Source organism: Myiozetetes cayanensis, unplaced genomic scaffold, assembly GCF_022539395.1.
Source record: "Myiozetetes cayanensis isolate MyiCay16 unplaced genomic scaffold, myiCay2020 scf5-8, whole genome shotgun sequence".
NCBI lineage: Eukaryota > Metazoa > Chordata > Aves > Passeriformes > Tyrannidae > Myiozetetes > Myiozetetes cayanensis.
In genome coordinates, this window is record NW_026087742.1 from 110,935,823 (window position 1) to 110,961,214 (window position 25,392).

General features: G+C 37.8%; 1 protein-coding gene across 19 annotated transcripts in view; it reads left to right on the top strand.

Moving 5' to 3' along the window:
- KDM6A (lysine demethylase 6A) overlaps positions 1–25,392 on the top strand; it is a 150,564-nt gene that overhangs the window by 115,935 nt on the left and 9,237 nt on the right. For 18 of the 19 annotated variants that reach the window (XM_050334017.1, XM_050334019.1, XM_050334020.1 and 15 more), the window contains 9 exons: positions 12,720–12,849; positions 14,114–14,219; positions 15,060–15,265; positions 17,656–17,720; positions 17,821–17,895; positions 19,240–19,388; positions 20,377–20,491; positions 22,215–22,402; positions 23,567–23,708. In XM_050334017.1, coding sequence (XP_050189974.1) covers positions 12,720–12,849; positions 14,114–14,219; positions 15,060–15,265; positions 17,656–17,720; positions 17,821–17,895; positions 19,240–19,388; positions 20,377–20,491; positions 22,215–22,402; positions 23,567–23,708 — 1,176 coding nt within the window. Of the gene's footprint in view, positions 1–12,719; positions 12,850–14,113; positions 14,220–15,059; positions 15,266–17,655; positions 17,721–17,820; positions 17,896–19,239; positions 19,389–20,376; positions 20,492–22,214; positions 22,403–23,566; positions 23,713–25,392 lie in introns of those variants that run through there. The other variant, XM_050334035.1, reaches the window with a different exon arrangement.

The following is a 25,392-nucleotide window of genomic DNA, read 5'->3' on the forward strand; positions in this document are numbered from 1 at the left end:
ACATCAATGTGTTTTTATTTCTAGCGTTTATATGATTGTTTTCTTATATAAGAAAGACTTCTGAAATTGGGACATGATACCAGTAAATGTCAGATAAATTTATTGCTTCGAAACATGTATCTTTTTCATGGGGTTTAAGGCTTAATTTCTGTAAAGGAGCTTGGATACAGCTCATACAAAAGAAAAATGCATTGTTTGGGTTTTTTTCTTTTACTTGTTATATAGACGTAGTTTATAAAGGTGCAGTACAAGCACTTCTGCTTACATAAGGAACAACAGCAACAATGTAGATGTTGAAAATTATGAATGTTAGAAAAAATCCATCGTGTTCAGTGCTAGTATTAAGCTCTGAAAAATACTTTTTCTTGATACAAGTAAGTCATACAGATTCAGTCTGTCCTTACAAATCAGTGTTCTCATTGCAAAACTGGTAAATATTTCCATAATGTTGAGGTGGGAGGTCCAGCAAGGGACGTCTGGAGATCATCTCATCCAGCCTCCCAGCTCACAGCAGGGCGAGCTAGAGCAGGTTGCTCAGGACCATGTCCAGCCAGGTTTTGAATACTTCCAGGGATGGAGACTCCACAACCTGCCTGGACAAGCTGTTCCATTATTGGATCAGCCCTAAAGTTAAAAAAAAAAAATAAAAAAAAAATCTTTGTTTTCTTATGTGCCACTGCGTGGGGTTGTTCTACCCCCGCTGCAGGACTTAGAATTGTAGAATATGCTGCGTTGGAAGGGACACAACAGGATCACCAAGTCCAACTCCTGGACCTGCACAGGACACCCCAAGAATCCCACCATGCGCCTCAGAGTGTTGTCCAAACTTGGCATTTCCCTTTGCTGAAATTCCTGTGATTGCTGTTGGCCCATTTCTCCCGCCTGTTGGTGTCCCTCTGCGTGGTCACACGGCCATCTGGTGTATCAGCTTGTCCCTCAGTTCTGTACCAGAGATGGCTTTTTTTGGTAGTGATGGTTTCGGCATCTCCAGCCTGAGCACAGGAGCTCTTTGTGTGGTGGATTGTTCTTTGGAAACCCAGTCCTGCAGCGAGTTGTGAGTCTGTCACGTTGCAGTGCAGTTTTGACTCTTCAGGGCTGTAAGTCTTGGTTCATCTAGTGTTCCACTGGATTAGCAGGTGCATTGCTGTTGTTTTTTGTCTTCAGTCAGTGACGTCGTATCATTTTAGATCAGATGCATAATAGGTAAGGGCAAAAAGTGGGGCCAGCCACGAGAAAACCTGGCAGTGACTGTACAACAGTGTGGTTGTACGGATTACACGGTGTTTTCCCACGTGTCTTCATTGCTGGTGGTACTGGATGGCACAGAGCATGGAAGGCTGGGTTGTGGAAATTCAGATAACGTTTCTTAGCAATGACTTCTGGCAAAGGTGTTATTACACTGTAAGCTACAGTGGTGTAGAAATTCAGCAAATTCAGCCACCTTCGCAGTAGCCAGTGGTCTGTGGCAGAAGAGGATGGTGGGCTGAGGGCAATAATATCTTAAACTGCTGCAGCAAAGTCTCTGGTCATGTGCTAGCAGGGTGCCTGGGAGATAGTAATTAGCTTTTCAAGTTCACATTAAGTGCTCAGTGCTTGAAGCCTCCTCTGAGTAAACTGTCTCAGGTCCTTAGATTTTCTAGGTGGTCCTTTTAGAGATTTGCCTACTTCCCTCCCCCAAAAAAAAAAATTATTTGAGGATTTCAAATCAAGCTTAGAAATTGAAATGACCATTTGGAGCACGGTGCTTTCTGTAGCCGTGTCGTAGAGCTGTTGCCTTTTGGGAAAATGTTACCTAAAATGCCTTTAAAGTTCACTGAAGTTCCTTTAATCACAAGCACGTGGTTATTTTGGCTCTTATACTCTGCTAAACTGTGTTTACAGTTCTTCTAGTTGAAATGTTATCTGTATTTTTCTGTGTTGGAATTCTTGTTGGAGTTGTTCCCCATCTCAGTATATTTTACTCCCAAATATTTCATTTGGGTTATATATATATGTATATAAAATATATATGTGTGTGTGTGTTTGCTGTATTTTATATAGCAAGTGTGGTGGTTTTGAGCATAACTCTTTTTGATGTTAAAAAATGGTATAAAAGCATGTTTATATCATTCTACAAAAAAACCCTGCATCTGTTACTGTGATTGAGAGTTACTAGTTTCTGATGTTATGGGATTTGATGACTAATACTGATCCATGGTATAGCAGTCTGTATCTGTGTGTTACAAAGATAAATTTCCTAAAAGAGAGAAAGAAATCGATAGGGAGCTTATTTTGTCATCTTTCAAATATTAAGTCTAATTGTGATGTTCATTTCCAAGTGACTCTTGTACACACGTTACATTCATAAAAATTAACAGCTTAACAGCTTGCCTTTTTTTTTTTTTTTTTAATTTTTAATTGGGACCAGGTATTTGTTCTTGCTGGCAGAAGTATAAAAATAGCTTCGATGTGTGGTGTTAGGATGAGTGCATTGCAAGTAGGCATAAAATAAACTGTTACAGACTTTAAGAAAATAAACTCTTACAGACTTTAAATTCTCGAAGTTCAGGCTGATCTGTCTTCAAAATTGGCACATAGCTTTCTTGGGAGAGTAATGGGAAGTGTATCCCTCTATTCAAATACTGCATTTTGATGGGTTTAGTACACTGGTTTTCGGGCTTTTTACAGGTGAGATCTGGAGTTTGTGGTAAGCAGGCAAACATAGAGCATTTTTACTGCAAAAATCTTAACCCAGCTTCTAATACAAGTCTTTGCTTTTGTGCTCATTGATGGAGGTGTTGTATTCCTAGTGATACCTAATTTCCAAGATAAAAGGAAGCTCATGAAGGTGTTTCACTTGAGTTCATTTAGCCCTTGTTTTCTACCAGGCTCGTATAAGCATAATTTTTCAAGGGAGGTAAGCTAATACTTTGCCCCGTGTAGTTTGCAGGCAGCTCAGAAAGTGTTAGATGTGCTTTTTTTCCCTTTGTTTCTTTCTTATTGAGTAGAGATTGAGAGCTCCCTCTTCAGCCTGTCTGCACCTTCATTCAGCAAGGCAGAGGACTTAGAAGCTGGATAATAAGAAAAGATGAGCAGGGGTAAAAGTGGAGGAGAGACTTGTGGTTTTTTTAGCAACTCTGAGGTCAAGAAATGCCTCAGTCTGGGCTGGGACTGCTTTTGCAGGTTTAGAGACAGGATCTCTCCTAGTCTGATAATGCTTTCTGAAAGATCTCTGCATATGTCTGCTAATAATAACAAGAGATTCTGAGAAATTTTGTGGGACTAACAACAAGGGTAATTTTTAGTGTAAGCTTGAAGTGTAAAGGCAGCCAGCTAGTTTCCCATATGTGAAAATCCTGTTGGGCTCATTATTGCTGTAACTCATCTGTGCTGGGGCTGGTTACCTGTTAGGGGAAAGCTTCTGTCTACGTGCTTTTTTCATACTAATAAAAGCAGTAACTATATAATGCAAACACTATATAATATATTAATAGTGGGGTTTTTTTCCCCCTGCCATTCTTATATGCCTGACAGTTTATGTACAGGAATTTGAGGATAAGGCTGTCCCAGCCATGTACTGATCCAGCCCTTGCTTTGGTCTAATATTTGTGGAGTGTGAGTATGTACAGGCATGCACATGACGGCTGTGGAGCAGCAGAGTTGTCATAGGTGTTGTGTGCATGATTCACATGGGGAAAATGTCTAGGATAATCTACTGAAAGCCCTGTTAATTTGCAAAATAAGTTGACATTTATGCACAGTAGGACAGAACAAGTTTATATACTAATATATCAGACACTATGAACTTCAATACTGCATGTTAACCTTTGTTTTAACACAGAGTAAGGTAATGCAAAAACAAAGAATTTGAAAGTAGTTTCCATAGTACTGGGTACATTTGGGTGCTATCTCTCTGTAAGTGGTATCTTGAGGCTTAAAAGTGAATTTGTGACCAGAAGTGTTGATTTTTAGAATTACTGTAAAAATTACGGAAAAGCTATCCAGAGTAGAAAACCTGAAAAATAATTATTTGATTTCTTTTTTCCTTTAAAGGGAAAAAAAAAAAAAAAAAGACAAACCCCCAAACACCTGTGCTAGAATAAACTTCATGCATTGGGGAGAGGGGAGTTGTTCTGAAGTATTAGTTTTTATATATTATATGTATTCATATATGTCGGTTGTTACATACACACCTTTGTTTTATTTGGTATGTTCAGAAAGATGTTCTGGCTTCATCTTCAATGTAGAAAATTGTATTCTGTTATCTTCTGGCATATTCTCCTTGCTATCTGATAATTGTTACTTGATACAACCTGTTGTCTTGATGGTATTCTCTAGGGAAAAATAGACATAGGTAGGAACAAGTGGATGGGACTTGGTTTTTTTATAGCTGGAGTACTAGATTAATCATGTTTGTTTTCCTCCTCGTTATCCTGCATTTGGCTCTGTTTACTATATGCTTACTTCAAAACCAGAGTGTTTATGTTACTATTAAGTCGCCTTGAAATTCCTCAGAAGTCTACTTGATAAATAATCTTTTTCATCAGATGTTTAGGGTTTTAAAAAAGCCTTGTCTAAGAGAAGCCGTTTTTTGCATCTTTCAGACCCATCAGGTTTATTTGTGCTTAGAGCACAAAAGACCTGGAATTAGCAGCAGTTTGGGAGTAAGTAATGCACAAGAGTTGATTGACTGCAATTGACCTGCTGCAGGATACTGAAGTGCAGGATAATGAAGTTCCTCATTTTACAGGGGGATTTTATCAGGAAGCAACATGGTAATGCTCCACCAAAACCTGACCTCTTAATGTTGCTTGGATTTTGTGTGTTGCTCAAGAACAAAGGAGCATCAGAGATAGGGAAGTATAAAATAAAATTGGAATTAAGCAAAAAATAAAGGCTGGGAAGACTGTAATTTTGCTTTATTTAAACAAGCGTTTTCTTAATAAAAGCTGCTCAATTGAAGCCATTAGATGAAACGAGATGCTTTGTATCATAAAAGGCAAAACGCATGCCAAATAGAAAACTCCATTTCATTCTCCTTTTATTGGGTGTGAATAGGTTGTCTGGTCTGTGAAAACACACTTGGTAAATGTTTTGTTTTGCCAGAGACTAAAGTGAGCACTTAAGTAGGGCAAGATAATTGCAGAGGCTGAAAAGTTTCTTTATATCCATCTTCCTCGGCGAGAATGTTGAGGAGATACTTAACAGAGCCGTATTCTGTTCCTGGGGTGAAATGAGGTTGTTCCGGAGGCTGAGAAGGGGTCAGACGTAGGGTGCTGGCGTTGCAATTGATACTTCTACAAGGAGCTTCCCTTGAAGGGCCAGACAGTGTCAGTGAAAAGCCAGAAGGAATTGAGAAATGCAGGAGCTGAGCTGCACTGACTCGAATATGCAAATCTCATTAAGATGCTGTTTTGGAGAACAGTGGGGTGGCAAATGTGCTCATCTTGTTAAAACTGCTGTTGGAGTGTAAGGATGAAAAGGAATTGAGGAGGTGATTCTGGGAAGTGTAAGTGTGATTTGGTTAGTCTTTCCTACCAATAAAACTGATTGCAACAGTAAATTTTAAGGTGGTTATAAAACGACTGAATTACTATGTTTGGTAAACTGTTTACATAGTAAACTAAATATCTTTAAGCCTCTGAGCAAATTAACAGATAAAAGAGTGTACTACTAAATTGATTATCCTTCCTGAGAATCCTAGAGTCTCCTGTTGACATCATTACCAAAAAAAAAAAAAGGCAACACAACCCCAAGTAATTTTTGAGAATAAGTGAAAACCATGTGATTAAAATTAGAAAATAAGAAAATATTATAAGAATAATTGTTATAAGTTTTTTATTAGAAAGGCTGATGGTTAATACATGGGGAAAAGAAGAAGAGTGTGCTGCTTTGTCTGGTTGTATATCAGGTTTCCTTAAAGAGAATGTTATCAAGAGCTCTCTTCTGTGCTCTTAGAAATGTAAGTATCTTTTCCCTGTGAGCAATCCTTCTGAAAGGAGAATTAATGAAACATTATCACAAGACTTGAGATTTAACACTTGAGCTGTTTATTTCTACTGAAGTGAAACCAGCTGATTTCTTGCTCAGCGTTTCATCTAATTAACATCCTGGAGGAGGGATAAAAATCCAGTATCCATCTGGGTTAGGAGAGTCTACCAGTTACCCTTTCTGAAACCAACCTGAGGTCAAGTCCTTCCTTCAGCCAGCGTAGCGAAATTCCCGAGTTGACTTGTTTTCATTTCTTATACAAGACATTAAGAAATATCTTTGTTACTATTTTTTTCCTGTAATTTATTAATTTATTTCACAGCCTTGAAAGAAAAGGCAAAGCTCCAAACAAAACTTCTGTTTGACAGTGATTTAGACAGGTCCGTGCAGGAGATTCTGAGATGGTTCTGAAGAGCCCAGTTGGGTAACGGGGCAACTTGGTGTCAGCTGGAAGTTGCTGTTGTCGTTTTCATGGTGATATATGGAAAGACTAATCTGAAAACTCTGAAGCGTTTTTGAACTTGAATGCTTTAATTTGACTTAATTGGGGAAGCAAAGGAGAGGTGTGGGTTATGTGGTGACCTGTATTAAAAGGGGCTACTGAGCTCTGGGAAGACGATTTGGGACTCACTGGTTTGAGAACTCTTTGGTCCAGAGGAAAAGAACCAAAGTCTGTTTGAGGGAAGTATTCTGTGGATAAGGAGCTGAATTAAGTTTGTGTTTTGTTCTTAAAAACAGAGAAGCAATCCTTTTTTTATTGAGAATTTTCTTTACAAGCAGAAGATTTTTTGGCTTCAAGGCAGAATTGCTCAGTTGCTCTAAAGGCACAGTTACTTCTGGCACATGAACTTTACTGTAGCAAACGTTTTAAGAAAAAAAAATTGAAGTGTTGTGGTTTCACAAGCTTTTAGAATAAGAGATTGTTTTTTGCTCAAGAGGCAAAGACAGAAATCTGCAGATGGAAGCAGAATTATCTGGAAGTGAAAAAATGTAGAAAAGATTTATAGTTTAGGGGGGAAGGCAAGTGTATGAAAATGTTTGGTGCCACTTGTTACAGTGCTTTTCTTGCATAAGTTATTAATGTGATTTGTTTGTCTTACAGCCTAAGAGCAGGGTGATTAGCAAATGAAATAGAAAGGAAAGATGTAAAAAGTTATTAAGCAAAGAAAAAAAAAGGAACATTACTTCTTACATAACATATAATTAACCTATGAAATTCACTGCCAACCTGTGCTATTGAGGTCAAAACCAGAACAGAATTCAAAAACAATTAGAAATACATTTGCATAATGAGAAAATCCACAATTCTATTGTAGGATTTTCTGTAGGTTTAAAGTGAAAGATCTCCGGGAGTACTGCCAGCGTTAGTACCTGGTTGTGAAAGGCTGGGGTAGAGAACTGCATGATAAACAGGTTGTATAATTAATTATCTGGTATTACTTGCGTTTAAGCATAATGTAAGATTGACTTGAGTTCTTTATATTCCTCTTTGAGAGCTCCTCTGTCTCTCTCCCCTGGCTACAGAAGGAGCTTTAGGAGGTTGAGCCTTGGAGAGCCCAAGTTGGGTGTTGTGTGTAACCACCTCCTTCCAGAGAGATGGGGATTGACAGACGTTTTTCTGTGGTTTTGTAATAACTCATTACATTACAAAGCAACTGATTGTATCTGCTAATTGTGATGGGTGGGTATTTCAGCTTTGAGTCAGGACTGGGTTAAGGAAGTGCTGTGCATCCCAGTGCTACAGCTGGTTCCTTCTGCAGGCACATTTTAAAAAGGTCTTGTTCATTCTTATTTGTAGATTAATTAATTCTGATGGAATTGAGATAGAGCATCAAATAAATCCACAGTTCCTTGTATTCATTTTAAATGTGATTTTTATTGGAGGAAGAGAGAGTATTAATTGTATTCTTTGGAATAACTATAATCTCTTGAGCGGTAAAACCTTGTTAATTCTCATGCAGCTAATCCTCAAATAATAATTCACTTAGACGGCCTTCACAACAAAAATAACTGCTTAAGCGCAAATGATTGTAACTTAGTCTGTTTTGACCTGTAAATTACACCTAAAATCCAAATGTATGGATAACTGGAAATCATTCAGGAACTTTTCATTTTCATCAAAAAGTCATAATCTCCCAATTGAAAACAAAAAGGGCAAATATTTTCAGAAGGACTGAGGCTAAGAGTTCTAGAAGACACAGAAATTACAATTTGGAAGAGGAAAAGCTGTAGACAAGAATGAAAAAGAAGAAACAGAAAAAATACCAATCTCAGTGACTGCACAGAACTGTTAAAACTGTCTGTGTAGGCAAGAGGGTTCAGTAAATATTTTTGTTCTGTGCTTGGGAAAGAGGCAGATAAAATGTTCACATCATGGGATGTCCTATAACACACTCTCTGTTTTCACAATATTCAAGGAGAAGGTTAAACAGTAGTTATACTTAAATCTGGCTTTTTTAAGCCAGAGGCCCAGATAACATACATCCAAGAGCTCTGGAAGAGCAGGCCAGAGGATTGTTTATCCTTCATAATGATTTTTTTTTTATATAGTTCTTGGAAAACAGGAAAGGTTCCAGAGGACTTGAAGAGCACTGTGGAACTACTTTCTGAGAAATAGACATAATTTTCTCAGTCTGACATTAGGCTTGAGTGAAATAATAAAACTATTGAGGTAATTAATTTAATAAATTTGGAGGATGGTAATTAATGATAATGATTCTTGATTCTCAGAAAATAGGTTTTATCATATAAACTTGAATATTCTTGATGTACTTGAGAGTTTTGATAATAAAATAGAGTTAAAACCGGTTCAGCTTTGTAACACAAGTAGCTTTAAACTTGCATTGTATCAGTTTGTAGTCAGCTGGGATGATGCAAAGTCGGCACAGCACCTAAGAAGTGTTTAGCAACTACCTGATAAGCTTCGTGTAATTGTAAATGTTTCAGTGATAGTACCTTGAGATCAGATTTTGGTCTTGTTTTATTTAGCTTTTAATAGTGATGTAGAGCTCCAGCAGGGGAGTCTCTAGGGCTGGAGCTGGAGCCTACCTTGCTGTGGGGCAGGGACATCCCCTCGAGGGAAGAAGTGTGGTAGGTGGATGAAGGCATCATCTCAGACTAAACCATCCATCTCCATTTGTCGATATCCCTAGATATTGTTAAGTTATTTGTGCTACTCTTTGCTAAAAGCACGGGCTGGGAAGTGGGTGCTGTGAATGGGACTGGTGATTATTGTGAAACCAACTGTGTCACACTCCTTCTCCTGGTCCCCCGTGGGTCTTGGTACAGCCAGAGGAGAAGATTTTGTCTGAGACTGAAGGCTGTAATCTGTGTTTTTTAGAAGGTGTGGGAATGTATCCTAGAAAGCAGTAGAATAGGAAAAAAAGAGATGTTGTAATGAATGTGATGAGTGATTATTCAAGAGATCCCATGATTACATGAAATAATCCCAAGAAAACAGGGATAGGAAAAGAGGACATAGTCTTAAACTGTGTCAGGGTAGGTTTAGGCTGGACATAAGGAAGAACTTCACAGAAAGGGTGATTAGACACTGGAGTGGGCTGCCCAGGGAGCTGGTGGAGTCACGTCCCTGGAGGGGTTTAAGGACAGACAGGACGTGTCACTCAGTGCTGTGGTCTGGCTGATGACTTGGTGTTCGGTCACAGGCTGGACTCAGTGATCTCAGAGGCCTTTTCCAACCTAATTGATTCTGTGAAATCAAGGTATCTGTTTCATCTGTGGTGGTTGATGTTGCTCCAAAGCGTAGCAGTGTGAGTTTGGTCCTCAGAATGACCCACTTGAGTTGTTGTTGCTTTCACCCTTCGAGTAACTTGCCCTGGACTGAGAGCTGCAGCTGTGGCTCAGGACAGGCTACACTCCTGATCCTGACAGCTGCTCCTGCCTTCTCTTCCCTCTGTGGGAGTGAAGGATGTTCTCCTGCCTTCATAGTCCATGACAAGCCAAGTTTCCTGTGGAAAGTCAATTTAAAAGGAATGAAGCCTGTCCTCTCCATTCCTCCATCACGCTGTTGTAGGTGACTGGCTATCCAGTTTCTTCATGGGGCTTGTTTTGTATTGAGTTGTCCAGCTGTCCATCTGTTGCCTCTTTCAGCCAGAATGAAATCCTCTCACTACTACTGAAATCTTGACTACTACATTCTTGAAACTGAGATTTGTGAGATTTTCATCACAGTTGCTGTGGTCAAAAAGGGTCTTTCACTTTCCTTGCACTGGCCATAGTTCTGTATTTCCAGAGGTGGAGGCTGGCAGTGGTTACTCACATGTTTCAGATGCTAGTAGCAAATATTTTTAGTACTTCCGTAGTGGTTTTTATATTTTCTATTGCTCTGTTTGGCACACTATCAATTACAGAATTATTCTTTAATAGCTCTCTTGCATTGTTATTAATAGTAAGTTATTCTGATTCATAGTTAAAAAAAAAAAGATGATAGAGTGAAGCTGGTCTGTTAAAGACAACTTTAAATATTTTGCCCATCTGTTTCCTGTGTCACTTGAATTATGAATGTTTTGCTATCCCAGCTTTCCTTTCCTTTGTCCCCTTTGCTCTCTTAAAATTTCTCCAGAGGGTTTTAATAACTTAATAGGAAATTATAGCTTGGAATTGGTAATATCAGCTTCAGATGCTGTGTTTATGAGATACCTTTTTTCATCTGATCTTTTCCTCTCTACTGTTCTTTATCTCCTTTGCCTTTTCAGACCCGTGGTTTCTCTAAGTGTATAGAAGTTTCTCCTCTCTCTGTTACCCCCCTTCCCTGAAGACCCCGTGGCTTTACTGAGCTTTGCTGAGGTGACCACCTTGCTGTGACTTCAGTAGCTGGAGTCACACTACTTCTGAGCAATGTATCTTTTTCTTCAAGTTTGGTGTTTCTCATCTTCACTGCCTCAGAAGTTGTCTGTGAACTGTTTATCAATGCAAACTGAATTTCATCCAAGTTCTCTTCTATTTTTAGTACTATACATTTGCACTTTTTTAATTTTATTTTTTTTTCAGTTTGGTAATGCAGAGGTTATAGTAACTTCTAACAGCTACTGTTTAGATTATAATTTCACTTTGTATAGATGGTCTGAATCTCAGGTTATTGCAACTGTGGTCAAAAAATTTCTGTGTGGTAGTGATTTTATATTGCCATGTTATTTTGGAGGTCTCGTTTTGTTTTGGTTTGTTGGAGGGGGTTTGTGTGTTGGGGGACAGTAGGGTGTTTGTAATAACTCCATCAGACATTAAGCATTGGTCAGTGATTTTTTTTTTTTTTGCCGTGTTGGATGGTGCCTGATCAAAGCTTCTGCATCGTTCTTTCACTCCCTTTGAAACTCCAGTCTATTGTGGCTTTAGACTCACCTGTCACAAGGAGTAAACTGTGTGGTGTTTTGGCAGATGTGCTTTGGAGAAGTTGTTAATCATGTCTCTGTGTTGCTCTGACCTTCTGTCAGAGGTACAAAACTGGCACGTTCTGAACAGAGTGGCTGACTTGGTTTGTCATGATGGCCACCAGTTTTTCAGGATACTTTTGTTGCAGCCTGGGGTACAGGAGGTGTTTTCCCGGTTTTTTTAAAGTGTTTGTCATAACAATCAGCCTGATCTGATCTCAAACCCCAAGTCCATCTTACTCGTGGTTTGTGGTGTAACTTCATTTTAAGCTCTCAGATGCCAGCATCCAGCTCTGCAGTGTTTCTCAATGCAGCATCAGAGGTTCTGTCTTAGAGAGAAGCTCTATTGCTGGGAGTTCCATCTAACAGAAGTCATCTGTGTTTTCTGCTGGAGGCTGTTGTTACCAGAACAACTTTCTTGTTGCAACCAGTGGGTTTTATATAACACGTGATCAAATTATGCATTGGAAACGTCCCATTTTGTGGGATGTGGCAATAGTTAGTGAATCCAGTGAGGTTGGCAGAATGATCTGAATAGCGTTTAGTTGGAAGAATTTTGAAGTAGTTGAGTCATTTTTAACAAAAATGAAAGGGGTGGTTTTATCAAAAAATACTTCCTGGTGATTGTAACTGGGTACTGACTATAGGCTAAGCTTAGAGTGGGATTTTTCAGGCCATCTGTTCTAGGAAAAGTTAAACATACAGTGGGTTATCCACATGGAAATATCCAGTGAAAGGCTGGAAATACAAGCAGTGAGGTTCTCGCTGAAGTTACACACAGGGGTGTTGAGACAAAAACTCACTGGGGATGGGGCATTTCCTCTGTTGCTCAGAAAAATAGATTATACAGCAGTGGCTCCTTTTGGCTCCAAGACGTGTAAATCAGGGAGGGGTAGGTGGTGGTTCAGTTCAGTGTCTGTAGTTGTAGTTGGGTTTTGTGGCTCAGCAGGGGGTTTTTTTGGCTGAGACATTGTCATTTTCTGACTTTTGCTCTGCCACAGTGCTCAGCACCGGACTGCACTTCCTCAGCTCCTGTGAAATGATCATCCACCTGATAAGGTTCTTCTCCATTTCTAGTTGAAACCTGCTTTTTCTGTTAAACTTTGTCACTTGCTTGTATTTAAAATGGCTATATCTCTAACTAATAGTGACGATGTTGTAGATTTGGCAGGCAGAGTGGGAATAATTTTGAATTAATAGCAAATTCTACACTGAAAATTCTTGATTAAAATATATGGGCTTTATTTGCATCTTAAGTTGCAGTTTCTCCTTACACAATGTTATTTTGCATAGGAGATTACACCAATATGTACTTATTTTATTTGTCAAGCATTGACAGAGGCAGCTCTTCTTTCCTTTTAGGAATCTGGGTAAAAATGGCTTATCTAACAGTAGTATTCTATTGGATAAATGCCCACCTCCACGACCACCGCCTCCACCATACCCTCCCTTGCCAAAGGACAAGCTGAATCCACCTACACCTAGTATTTATGTAAGTAAATCAAGTGGCAGAAGTGCACTGCTGCCTGTCTTTTGTAATTGTTTGGATATCTGAATTATGTAATGTAATTATTTTAAAGATGCACTCTTCATCACTGGGTTCTAATTCCAGTGCTCTCTAGACTAGTATATAAGCAGGAAAAATGCTAACCTTAAAGAAAATTTTGAGACATAGTTTGACTCTTAAAGTACTTGTATAGTAAGAATTTCACTAAACATGGAGCAAACCACTTCAGGCTTTTTTTATTTTTAATACTCAAAATGTTGGCAGAATAAGCAGAAGGGTTCATTAGATACAATGCACAGTGTTTCAAATATGTATGTACAGGTTTTTGCAAGTGACAGCTTATGTATAAATGAACAAGTAACTCAACTAAACTCTCATAACAATCTGCTCCAAAATATAATGAAGAAAAATTAATAAAAGACCAAGTGATGCTAAGAACAAAATGTCATTAGGAAAAGGCAGGGTTTGGTAGGGTGGTATTTTCTTAGGCAGGCATTAAAACTTCTATTCTGGAAATAAAGTTTCATAATAGCTTTATTGAGCCAACTTCCTTAGTGATAGAAGAATAAATTATAGGATATCCACTTCCTTGATAACAGATGAATAAGCTACAGTATGTGCATACAGCCAGTGTGAAAAGCTCAAGTTAGCTTTGGTCAGCTCAGTTTGGGGGCCAGAAGAGTTGGTACTTCAGTTTAATACTGCAGGAGTCTGCCTGAGAGCCAGGTTGAGTTGGATGGGGTAGTTGGATGGGTGTTGCACCTGAATTCATCTACCTCAATGAAAGTCTGTCACAGTGTTGTCCATCCAAAGTACACCGTGAGAGCAGTCTTTTAATTGTACCATTTCTTGTATACATTATGTGTAGATTTAGCTTTTTTCAACTTCTGAAAAGAAACTGTATTATCTTGCTCTTCAGAGAATTCTGTAGATTTAGGGAATGTACAAGACTACTGTCAGATAAAGAAATTAAGTGCAGGAAACCTGAGTTGCAAAAGCCAAAGCAGCCTGGGAATAATTCATGCCAAGAAACAAATTACAGTAACAAATTAATTTCAGGAGTGAACCCAGTATTAACCATAGAAAGAATTGTGTGATGTAGCTCTTCATTGCCCACAGTGAGGGGAAATGGAGAAAATTCCTCTTTTCTTTCTTTTGTTTCTCCTTTTACTCTTTTTTTTTCTTTCTTGTTTTACAAATAAGGAATCTAAATTGATCTGACATCTAACATTCCATTATAATTTTGCAGTTGGAAAATAAACGAGATGCTTTCTTTCCACCTTTACATCAATTTTGTACAAATCCAAACAACCCTGTTACTGTAATACGTGGCCTTGCTGGAGCGCTTAAATTAGGTAAATTTACTTTATATTTTTTTACTTTGAGGGGGAAAAGGGGGAAATTATATTTTTTTAAAGAGAAATATCTCAGTTCTTAAAAGTGGATGTTTTATTTCTGTAATACTGTATTACTTGTATATTCCAAATCATTAGGGTAACGTGTCATTTCTCGATTTGCCGTTTTTCCTGATCTTGATTGTGTCAAAAAAACCCACCACAAATAGAGCAGATTTTGTTGAGCACAGAGAGGAGCTGAGCTGTGGATATGGAAATTTACAGTGAGATGTTTTTCCTATAAAAAACTGGATGCATGTCTCTGTGTTCAGATTTAATGATCTACAGTCTGACTGCGTACAACGTTTTGGAGTCTGTAGACAAATAAACTATCAGTGCTGGTAGTAAATATGTTATATGATGGAAGTACATTCATAATTCTGGTCTGAAAAATACTTTCTTGGTAATAGATTTAAACATTGTTTGCAAATTTGTTTACCCAGGACATGTAAAATGGTTCTTGGAATATAATCCACAGAGTAGCTGCTCTGAAAAATACTTAATTGGTAATAGATTTAAACATTGTTTACAGATTTGTTTACCCAAGGCCCATAAAATATTTCTTGGAATATAATCCACAGAGCAGCTGCCAAGTTTATTCTAAGCTTCTACTGTTGTTTGGAGAAAAGTCTTTTGAGTGTTAATCACCAGTGTTAATAATTAATGTACAGGTGGGCAGTGTCATGAAGGCTGAGGGAGAAAAGTGCTTTAGGGTAAACCTTTAGATAACTCCAGGTATTTTCCTGAAGTTTTTTTATTACACTTGAACTGTCATTCATTAGTTTCGATCCTCTTTATTAGATTTAGGACTCTTCTCTACTAAGACATTGGTAGAAGCGAATAATGAACACATAGTAGAAGTAAGGACACAACTACTGCAGCCAGCAGATGAAAACTGGGACCCCACTGGAACAAAGAAGATCTGGCGTTGTGAAAGCAGTAGATCTCACACAACAATTGCTAAATATGCACAGTACCAGGCCTCCTCATTCCAGGAGTCTTTAAGGGTAAGTTCATTGTTATTGTTTGTTATAGTTCACAAACTGTGTATTGACTCTGGAACCAGTGAATAATGGCTGTTGAAAACAAACAGAAGCTGCTGAGGGAAAGGAGACGTTTCCTTAAGCATGGGGAGCACAGGTAAATTTGCAGAATCTGGTTTGAATAGAGGGTCACATAGTGTCATTGTTTCCCCAAAATGCTTAGTGTAAACTTAAGTTTCATGTGTAAATGTAAAACTCACAGCTATTACATATTTTAAAAGCTTGCTAGTTCAAGCTTTCATATAGTAGTGTCAAAATTCATATTAAAACATTTGAAGTGCAGTAGGGTTTCTTTTTAATTTGGGTTGCTTCTAATTTCACACATAATTTGAAATCCAATTTCTTCATTGTACGTAATTAATTTGGATGCAGCTTATTAGAAGTTTACAGTAATATTTGTCTTTTGTTGCTTTCCAAACATAACAGTTTCTGCTTAATTTCAAAAATTTCAGACGTGTGACAGAGTGAAATCTTGGAAGTAATATTTCCCCTGCCTACCTTGGCAGTGGGCTTGGACTTGATGGTCTCCAAACATCTCTTCTGACCCTGATTATTCTGTTACTCTGTGATGCTGTGAAATGTGGTTTTATTGATATTACTTTTTAGTACTTTCACTGAAGTAGTGAACACATTGTCTGTGGGCACTCCTCGAAGGCTTATGTTATCTGGTGTTACAAAGATTAGGCTGAGATGGAACTAAGACAAGAAGATATTCTTTGCCAGTTATTTGTTAGAAAATAGGGAAAATGCCGACGTGGGGAATTGACTATTGTCATTTTCACTGCCATTACTCAAAAACAGCAATAATTTTATTAAGAAAGGAAAGAGAAAATCCAAATTTAAATTTTGTGCTTTGGAGGAAAGGATTAGAAGCAAAGAACTTAATTGGTAGTTGAAGAGAACAGGAGGGAGTCTAGACAGAATGTTTTGAGCAAGACTGACACAGGATGAAGAAAAGAAACAGGGAACCTTTGGGAAGTGTAGGGCATGGAAGTCATCAAGACCTTGTGACATAAATGGGATTTTTCTTCCTCTGCAGTGGTAATAAACATAGGTAGAATATTGACTGAACTTTTTTGGTGCCCCTTGAACAGTCACACCATCATTCCAGAGGTGCTGGAAAACATTACATCACTGGAACATTATATATATATACATATATATATATATATGTATATATACATGTTTAAATCTTTGATCACTTACCATGGAAAGCCTCACCTTTGAATTTGCACCAAGATACGAACTGCAGGATTTTCTGGGGTTTTTTTCTCACTTTTACAAATTGGTTGTAAAAATGCATAAAATAATTTTCAGAGTGATGTTTTTCATTTTTCCCCTGGAAATTAGAAAGACAGTGTACATGTGTCCTTTGCTTAGCACTGCTTTGACCTGTCCTTAGGTGACTTTTCAGTGTTCAGATGAAAGCTTTATTTCTTCTCTCTATAGCCACAATCCTCTTGACTTGCCCTAAGTGATCTTTTTTTCTTTATTCCTCTAACAACTATTACATTGCTTTCCTAACATGTCTTGCAGTATTTGATAAATCCATCATCACAAGGTTCCTTTTTGTTTCTCTTTGTCCTTCATTCAAAGGATGAATAAGACTTTCTCAGGTACACAGGGCACTTTGAGGTTTAACAACAATCCCATTCAAAGCCAGAGATCTTTGGATAGACTCCAGACAGTTCATTCCTCCTTTTTGTCTCTTTCCTTCTGTGTCCATATACTTGCCAAAATAGAAGTCTTTAGAATAGGAGTTTGAGTGTGCTCTGCTAAAAAGATCAAATTGCATCATTTAATATTGGATGGATTTTTTTCCACTAGTCATGGTCCCAGCCACTGCAGCGCTAAAATAGCATATGGCCATGAAAAATTCAAGAGATTTTATGTAATGGATTTTATAAAATTGGTTTTATAAATGTTAGTCATCCTGGTTTCATATCAGGATACCTACCTGACTTTGAAGGAAGGTGGATGTTCTAGTCTGAAAAAATTAACAGTATTCCTTGAGATTGGATTCACCTGCATAAGGAAGCAGAACAACAGACTCATTTGCACCTCTGATGCAGGCCCAAAATATTTACAGTGTAGGCATTTTTTGTTGTCCTGGCCTGAGTTTCAATGAATCTGCAATCATGAAGAATTGTTTTTCTAACTTTTTTTGTAAATAATTTTCTTGACAGAAATATTGACACAAAACTTCAGATATGGATATTTCAAAGATTGTTTCAGCATCTTGAAACAAATGTACTTTTATCTATGCCCTCGTTATCACTTTATACCTATATATTTTACATATGTTCTTTTATGTGTATATATATATATAAACATTTTAAAATTGCATTTTGTAGGAGGAAAATGAGAAGAAGAGTCACCACAAGGACCACTCAGATAATGAATCCACATCTTCTGATAAGTAAGTGTGGTATAACTGTGTTAATTCTGTTGTTGGTTCTATGTGGTGTTTTACGTTCCCATTTTTCACATTCGTCTGTTTGTATTTTTAACACTTGCAGCTCTGGGAGGAGGAGAAGAGGACCTTTTAAAACAATCAAGTTTGGGACCAACATTGACCTGTCAGATGACAAGAAGTAAGTTGATTACAGTTTCTGCTGCTCACAGTGGTATTGCACAGTATTATACCCCTGGAAATCCAGGGTATTCTTCGCAGTCATCGGTCAATCCCTTGATAAACCCATTTCCAGTTGCACACTCCATTTCCACAATGAAATGGGCCTTGAAACTCTTGTTACGAGTCCTTTTCTTACGCTAAAATATCTTTTCAAACTTTTCTTTCCAGGATTTTTTTTTTCCAGAAATGAATTTAAACATCCATCAAAAACTGTTCTTTCTAGTCCTCCTTCTAATCCATTCCCTTTGATTCATTATGAGGCTTTAAATTGTTTGTTTACAAGTTTAATTACTTCTGACAATACCAAGTTTATAGTCTTTGCATAGGAATTGTAAGATTAAGGTTTGTTTCTTTTTTGTTCATCTGTTTTCTTCATTTTTATTATTCAGGGTGGGATTTTTTCCTTTCATTCATACTGTCATCTTTTCTGTTTCCACTTTCTCATAACTCTTGCTTCTTTATCCAGGAGCAAAATCAGAATATGTAATAAAGACTAGACCAGTGCTTGCCTGTGGATAAGCCATGATACCTCTCCCAGAGCCTCAAAAAATAGGGAATAAATGAGTATTTTTTTAGACTTATCTTTCTGTGAGTAGATGAAGGTAGCTTAGAAAAACACCAGAAAATACCAGAAATACTCTGAAAAAAATTATTTTATTGTCCAGTATTAATTATTTCTTTGGTTCAGTCTCCATTTAGTAAATATTTCCATAAAAGGTCCAGCCTGTCTAGACTGTCAATTCTGCCAGCTGCAGGGCAAAACATGTGGTCTGTCTCAGTCATTAGAGCAGAAGAAAAGTTTAGGGTGTCAGGGGAATAAGGACTGCTTAAGATGATGAGGACTTTTGTGGTATAATCACTGAAAGATCAGTGTGTGTATCCACACATGTGATTAGAGGTGGTTATAAAATTTCAAACAACACCATTTTATTCTAAAGGAAATTCCATCCGTAGGATCAAAACAGTTGCTAATAAACTATCCCTCTGAGTAAACTTTTGGGAGAGAGACTTCACATTAACCTAAGCTGAGGCTCTTAGGGAATTGGATTTTGATAATTTAAATAGTTCTTGTAGGATCCCAGTAGATGCCAGATCTTCTGATCTGTAATCTCAGCTTTTGCTGCAGAACTCTCTTTCCCCTCAACTTGCCCATCAGGTCTGTGGTCGTATTTGGAAGTATTTCAAATGGAAAGAGTTAACACAGATACCTGTGCTAACAATTTTTCAAAAATGTTTATATTCTCCAAACACTTTTAAGAGTTTTAGGGATTCACAAGTTTGTCAATTTGCTATTTTGCTGCAGGTGGAAGTTGCAACTCCATGAACTGACAAAACTTCCTGCTTTTGTACGTGTGGTATCAGCAGGAAATCTTCTAAGCCATGTTGGTCATACCATCCTGGGCATGAACACAGTGCAGCTGTACATGAAGGTTCCAGGAAGCAGGACACCAGGTGAGTATAATTTCTGCATGAAAAAATCAGGTTCTACTGCTGAGGTATTGATTTAACTGCCCTGCAGATTTTCTGTATCTCACAGCATGCCTAAACATAATAAAATTGTACCTGTTGAGTATTTCTTTTATTACTTGTTTAACTGAACTCGGTGTGTGCAAAGTACTGAGTTGTCTTACAGTGTAAATTTCTGGATTTCTGCAGTGGTGGATAATTGTCATACTGACTCTTGCAGGCAGTGTTGGATTCTTGAAGGAATAAAATAGGATAGGTTTACATACCTGGATAGTTATTTGTATTTTACATACCTTGAAAGTATTTATAGGCTTCCCGAATAGGTCTTGTGCAGTCATAAAAACCAGTTTATTGTTTACTGTTTTGGATCCTTTATTGTCTGAGAATAAGATTGAACCCTCCATGATGAATAGTTCTGTGTTAGGGGACTGGACTGAGACTGAAGGAATCTGGACTAAATTTCAAGATCTGTTTTTTTCTCAAATACAACTTCGGAAAATTCCATTAGGGATTATGGCTCAGTTTTCCAGCTGTCAAAGTAAGATAAAATACCAGCATTTCTACATTGATTTTGAAAGCTCTTTCGGAAAGGTTTTCTTAGTACTTGTCTGTTTGGTGCCCGAAGTCATGAAGTTTTGCACCTGACTGGGACTGTCAAGAGATATCATGAAACAGAAAATCTGAGCTTTTGAAGCATTTATTTCTACAAGGAGGGAACTGCTGAAATATTGGTCAGATTCACAAGATTGATAGTTCCAACTTTTCATTTTCCACAAACTAACAAAGGAGAATTCTCTTGTCACTGGTAGCTTAATTGTGTGAGGCACCTAAACAGTGTTATATAAGTGTCATATAAAAAATACAAATACCAAAACTGTGGCATAAATTTTTTTAGCAATTGTATCTTTGCATTTTCATGGCATTATTTTGATAGAACAATCTTATATAAAGTGTGCTTATTTTTCTCTGTCAGGTCATCAAGAAAACAACAACTTCTGTTCAGTAAATATAAATATTGGTCCAGGTGACTGTGAATGGTTTGTTGTCCCTGAGAGCTATTGGGGTGTCATGAATGACTTCTGTGAAAAGTAAGCTGGCTGTGCTGTTTTTGTGTGTATTTTTATCAAGTTCTCTGTGCCTTTCTGAGACCTGAGGGGGGAAATTACCGAGGGTGTTGTGTGGGGACGTTATTTTATGGGTTTTCCATGTAGTCAGAAAAGTCTTTTAAAGTCAAAATGCAAAATCTAGAATTTATACAAAATACTACATTTGTACAATGTACAGAGACTTGGATTGCCCCTGGTAGCTTTGCTATCAAAAATTAACATTAGGTCCTCTACTTGTGTTTTTTTTCAAAATAGAAATGAAGGAAATACAAGAGATGAGAGATTGGTAGTAGCAAATGCTCATCTAGATTCAAGATTCACATTTATACTGCATAAAGGGGGCTCAGAAGTTTAGCAGCTGCCTGCTACCAATGTGTACTATATGGCATCATTCCAGTTTTCATAGTGGTAATTTTTCCACATCAGAAAATCCATCATAGCCCTGCCTGTTTATCCAGGCACTCTGTCCTGCATGTTCAAGTTGACCTCTGCTATTGCTATTGTAATTCACTGGAAAAACTGAGCCCCCCTGAGCACTGGGGGGCTGCTCAGCCAGCTCTTAAGAGTTCTCTGTTGTGCCCTATGTAGGCAGGTTGCTTGAAAAACAAAGAAAACAGTACATGTTTGCACATGCACCCACAAAAAAAAAAGGTGGGGGAGCAGCAGTGGTGTCGCCTAATTGTGCTGGTATTCAAGCAGTAGACTCTGAAGTTGATTTCGTGGGAGAATTTTTTTTTCTTGTCTTACCCAGTTAAAACTGGATTAAGCTCTTGACTTCAGAACTTTTCCAGAGCTCTGCAAATACATCTCAGTGTCTCTGTTGTACTCTGTATTTTCTGCCTATCTACTGGCAACTGCTTTTATTTCATCCAGCTTTCCAAAGATTGACCATCTCAAAAATGTAATTCCACTGATGCAATTGCAGTGTCTCTGACACAAAATGCCTTTTACTCTCATGGCACTGTCTTTCTGAGGGTGACAGAGAAACTGAGATCTTGGTAACCTCACAAAAGGTCTGCTCTGCCTGGTAAGAGGCACTGAGTTGTCTTTGCAAACTGTGCATTGCAAGTAATCTCTCACGGTGCACAGTAAAATGACTTTATTTTGCATTGCCTTAGTGGGAGAGTCCATACTTGGGAAATCCGTATGGAGGTGTTTTTCCATGATTCTCAGGAGAGTTGACTTTCTTTGGCTGAACATAGCATAGACCTGTGGAGCACAGTTGAAATTTTTGCCAAGAGGTTGCTTGTTGTGTGGACAAGCTTCACATTCACACACAGACAGTGCGAGTACATGTTTCAAAACTGAACGTCCTTAGGAGCTGGTATGGTCTGCATGGAAAATCAAGCACTGGCTAAAAAAGCAGCATCCAGCACCAGTGTCACAGTGGATCTGACCAAGGGTTTCTCTGCCTCGGCATTAGTGAAGTACTGGGAAACTTGAAGGAAAATAGATCATAACCTGAAGCCTTAATCTGACTTCACACGGGCAGTTGGATGGTTAGGTGTTCCGTTGTTGCAGGATGTGAAATGTTGGAATTATGATCAGGAATTTTTTAAGTGAAACTTTTCCTTTTGACTAATCTGATTAGCTGCAGAAAGCATTTATGGTGCTGATGAGTTTTTACAGGTAATTTCACTGAAGTATCTGCTGTTAACGTGTCTGTCGGTAAATGCTGAAGACTTTGTTTTTCTTGTTGTTTCAGGAACAACATGAATTTCCTAATGGGATCTTGGTGGCCAAACTTGGAAGATTTGTATGAAGCCAATGTCCCAGTTTATAGATTTATTCAGAGACCAGGGGATTTGGTGTGGATCAATGCTGGCACTGTTCACTGGGTTCAGGCTATCGGTTGGTGCAACAACATCGCGTGGAACGTTGGCCCTCTTACAGGTATGTTTGAGCAGTGCCTGGGCTTGAACTGCTTAATTAGGTGACATTATACTGCCTGTGTCACAGAACCTACCATTTCTTGCTAATTTACCATGCTTTAGTAGATTAAAAAATAATTAATGTGCTGAATTTTTAAAACGTTATGTGTTGAAGGCTGTAAATAATTCCATTCTGAGAGGAAGGGGAAAAGCAGGAAGAATGTAGCCTTGGCACTCAAGCTTTTAATGGGCCTGTAAGAATAAATTGTTTATATTAATTGATACATTATTTTGTTAGGCTTAACTTTTTTCTCCCAACATTTGTTCTCCCAGCAAACTGCTCTAGAGCTTGTATAAGAGTTTAAGGACTAGTCCTCTGACTTTGGTGGGGGTACTTGATAGCTCTTTGGTGAAAGCATCAGGAAATACAAACACTTGTAAAATTTTGTTATGAAAGAACATCAGATTTTTCAGACCTACTGTTCTAGAAGTCTTTAGTTTTGAACTGTAGCCTTGAAAGTTTTTTAGATTTGAGCATGGAAACTTTCAATTAAAATGAGATTCTGTCAAGCATTTTACTTCCAAAAAACTTCTGGGTTTTTTAGGTAGTTTAAAGTGTGTCTTTATATGGTGCAATAACAGTATATCTCTAGGATTGTATGATTGACTGATACAGAGCTCACATGTTCAGTCGCAGTAAATTTTGTAAAACATTTTTAAAAGAAGGGTGGGGTGAGTAGGCTGCGTAATGAAAAGTCTGACTCACTGCAGCAAATCTCTCAAGGAGAGATTATATACCATAGCAGTGTAAAATTATGATAAAGAGTGAACAGAGTGAGATGCAGACATTTCAAATCTAGATTTTTTTTTTTCTGTTACGGAACATTAGAAAGTTTAGTAATTAACTCTTTTTGAAATACTGCACTCTGTTCACCTTAGAAATGGAACACTTGTTAGTAACTTGTTTTCCCAGGTATTCGTTGCTGCTGTGGTATTTGTTCTTTTAACACTATAAATACACTTTTAAAAAGACATTTTATAGAATTGAAATGTAGTTGCAATGAGTGGGTCATTGCAAATGGAGTTGAGCTATAGAAGATATAATTTTGTATTAAAACCAAATGATCTTGGTTGATAATTGTTTCTTAACTTGATTAATTGCTGCTATAATTTTTGTTTTGTGCAGCCTGTCAATACAAGTTGGCAGTGGAACGGTACGAGTGGAATAAGCTGCAGAGCGTGAAGTCCATAGTACCCATGGTCCATCTTTCATGGAATATGGCTCGAAATATCAAGGTCTCAGATCCAAAGCTTTTTGAAATGATAAAGTAAGTTCCACTTACTTGAACATCTCTCGTATGCTTTTCATACATAAACCAGTAGTTGACTTGTAAGTAATTCATTGTAAGACCTCCCCATTCCTGAGAACCAAAGCAAAATTATTCTAGGTCCTGCTTTTCAAACACTCCATTTATAGATGTCCTTAATTTTGTTATGTTTTATGTGATGTTATTGTGGCATAGCTTTAGAATCATCTGAGTAACTTTTTAGTTAAATGTGCCATAGCCTTAATTCAGCAATTTACAGAAACAGTTGACTTGGATCACAACAGCTGCTCAGAGTACATATGATCAGAAATAAGAAAATTAGGTCATCAACCCAAATATTAGAATATATATTCATTTTTACAGCAAAGTTAAAACTTAATTTTACATTTCTAGAACTTCTGGTTAGTGCTCTCCCTCTGTCACTTGGAGATCCAGAATAAATCTTTTAAATAGAGGCAAGTAGGAATTTGAAAACCTCCTTCCCTTTGCTCTTTCTTCTGAACAATGAATTGATTGATGTGCAAAATGATAATCGAGTTTAGTGACATTTCTCATACGCATATTCCAAAATGCAGGAATATTCCAGGCTTTAAGCATCTTCAGTGATTTTCTTTGAAGAGTCCAGCTTCAAGAAAATATAAATCATATTGCAGCATCATACCTAGGCTGGGGAGTGAATGAACATTTCAGCATATAACATAGGTTTGTCTTAAGGAAAGCGGGGGAATGAATTCCAAAGGAAATTACTCATCATGAGAATCCTCTGGTAGCAGCACTCTCTATTTTGCCCAAGTACCAAAGCACTTCTGAACATTTCTTAGTCTTATCAACATCCTAGATCCACAAGCGTTGAACCCTTTTATTACATGCCTTGAAATGGATCCTTAAAAAAACAAGTGAATTAACTTGCAAAAAAAGGGCAAAGGAAAAGGATTTCTATTTTTTCCCCCAGTAGGATTTACTGGTGACATCTTAGTGAGACACCTTTTTACAGTAGGAATTTAATTTAGGCTTGAACACCTGTTGCAGAATGGTGGAACTGGTGAAATGTTAAATTTATAAGGGCCAAGAATGTTGGAAGTAAGACAGGGAGGATTGTAGTGGCTGCAAAACTTGATTATGGGATAGCATTTATGTGTGAATAATTGCTTAAAATCTAGTAACTGATATCTAGAGTAAAGAAAATATTTGCTGAAGGCCTGACAGTCCTGCCCCTTCAATTATGCAATTAGTGCTCATATTCCAAATGCCAGCTGTCACAAAAGGGAGAATAAAAACTGAATAGTTGGAAATGAGAAAGTGGGGGAAAAGAAACAGGGTGTGGGAGGGAGGAAACCAAAAAGTCCATTTAAAAAAAAAAAAAGATCCACAAGCTTTACTTAATTTTTATCTTGATATATATATCTTCCCAAGCCCAGCAGGCATCTACTGTAAAACTCAAAGCAGTTCTGGGATGTTTTTGGCAAAACATGATTTTGATATTTTTGCCACCTGTACTTTGCCTTTGCACGGGTTTGGGGTTTTTTTGCCACAGTTTAGACATAAAAGGAGAAAGACATGACTGAGCACAACATCCTTCTCCCAGAGAATCTTTTAAAACGTTGTGAAGAAACACAGAGGACAAGATGGTAGTTTCCCGTTGTCTTGCTGGCTGACAGCAGCTCAGCTTTTCCTAGCAAGAGAC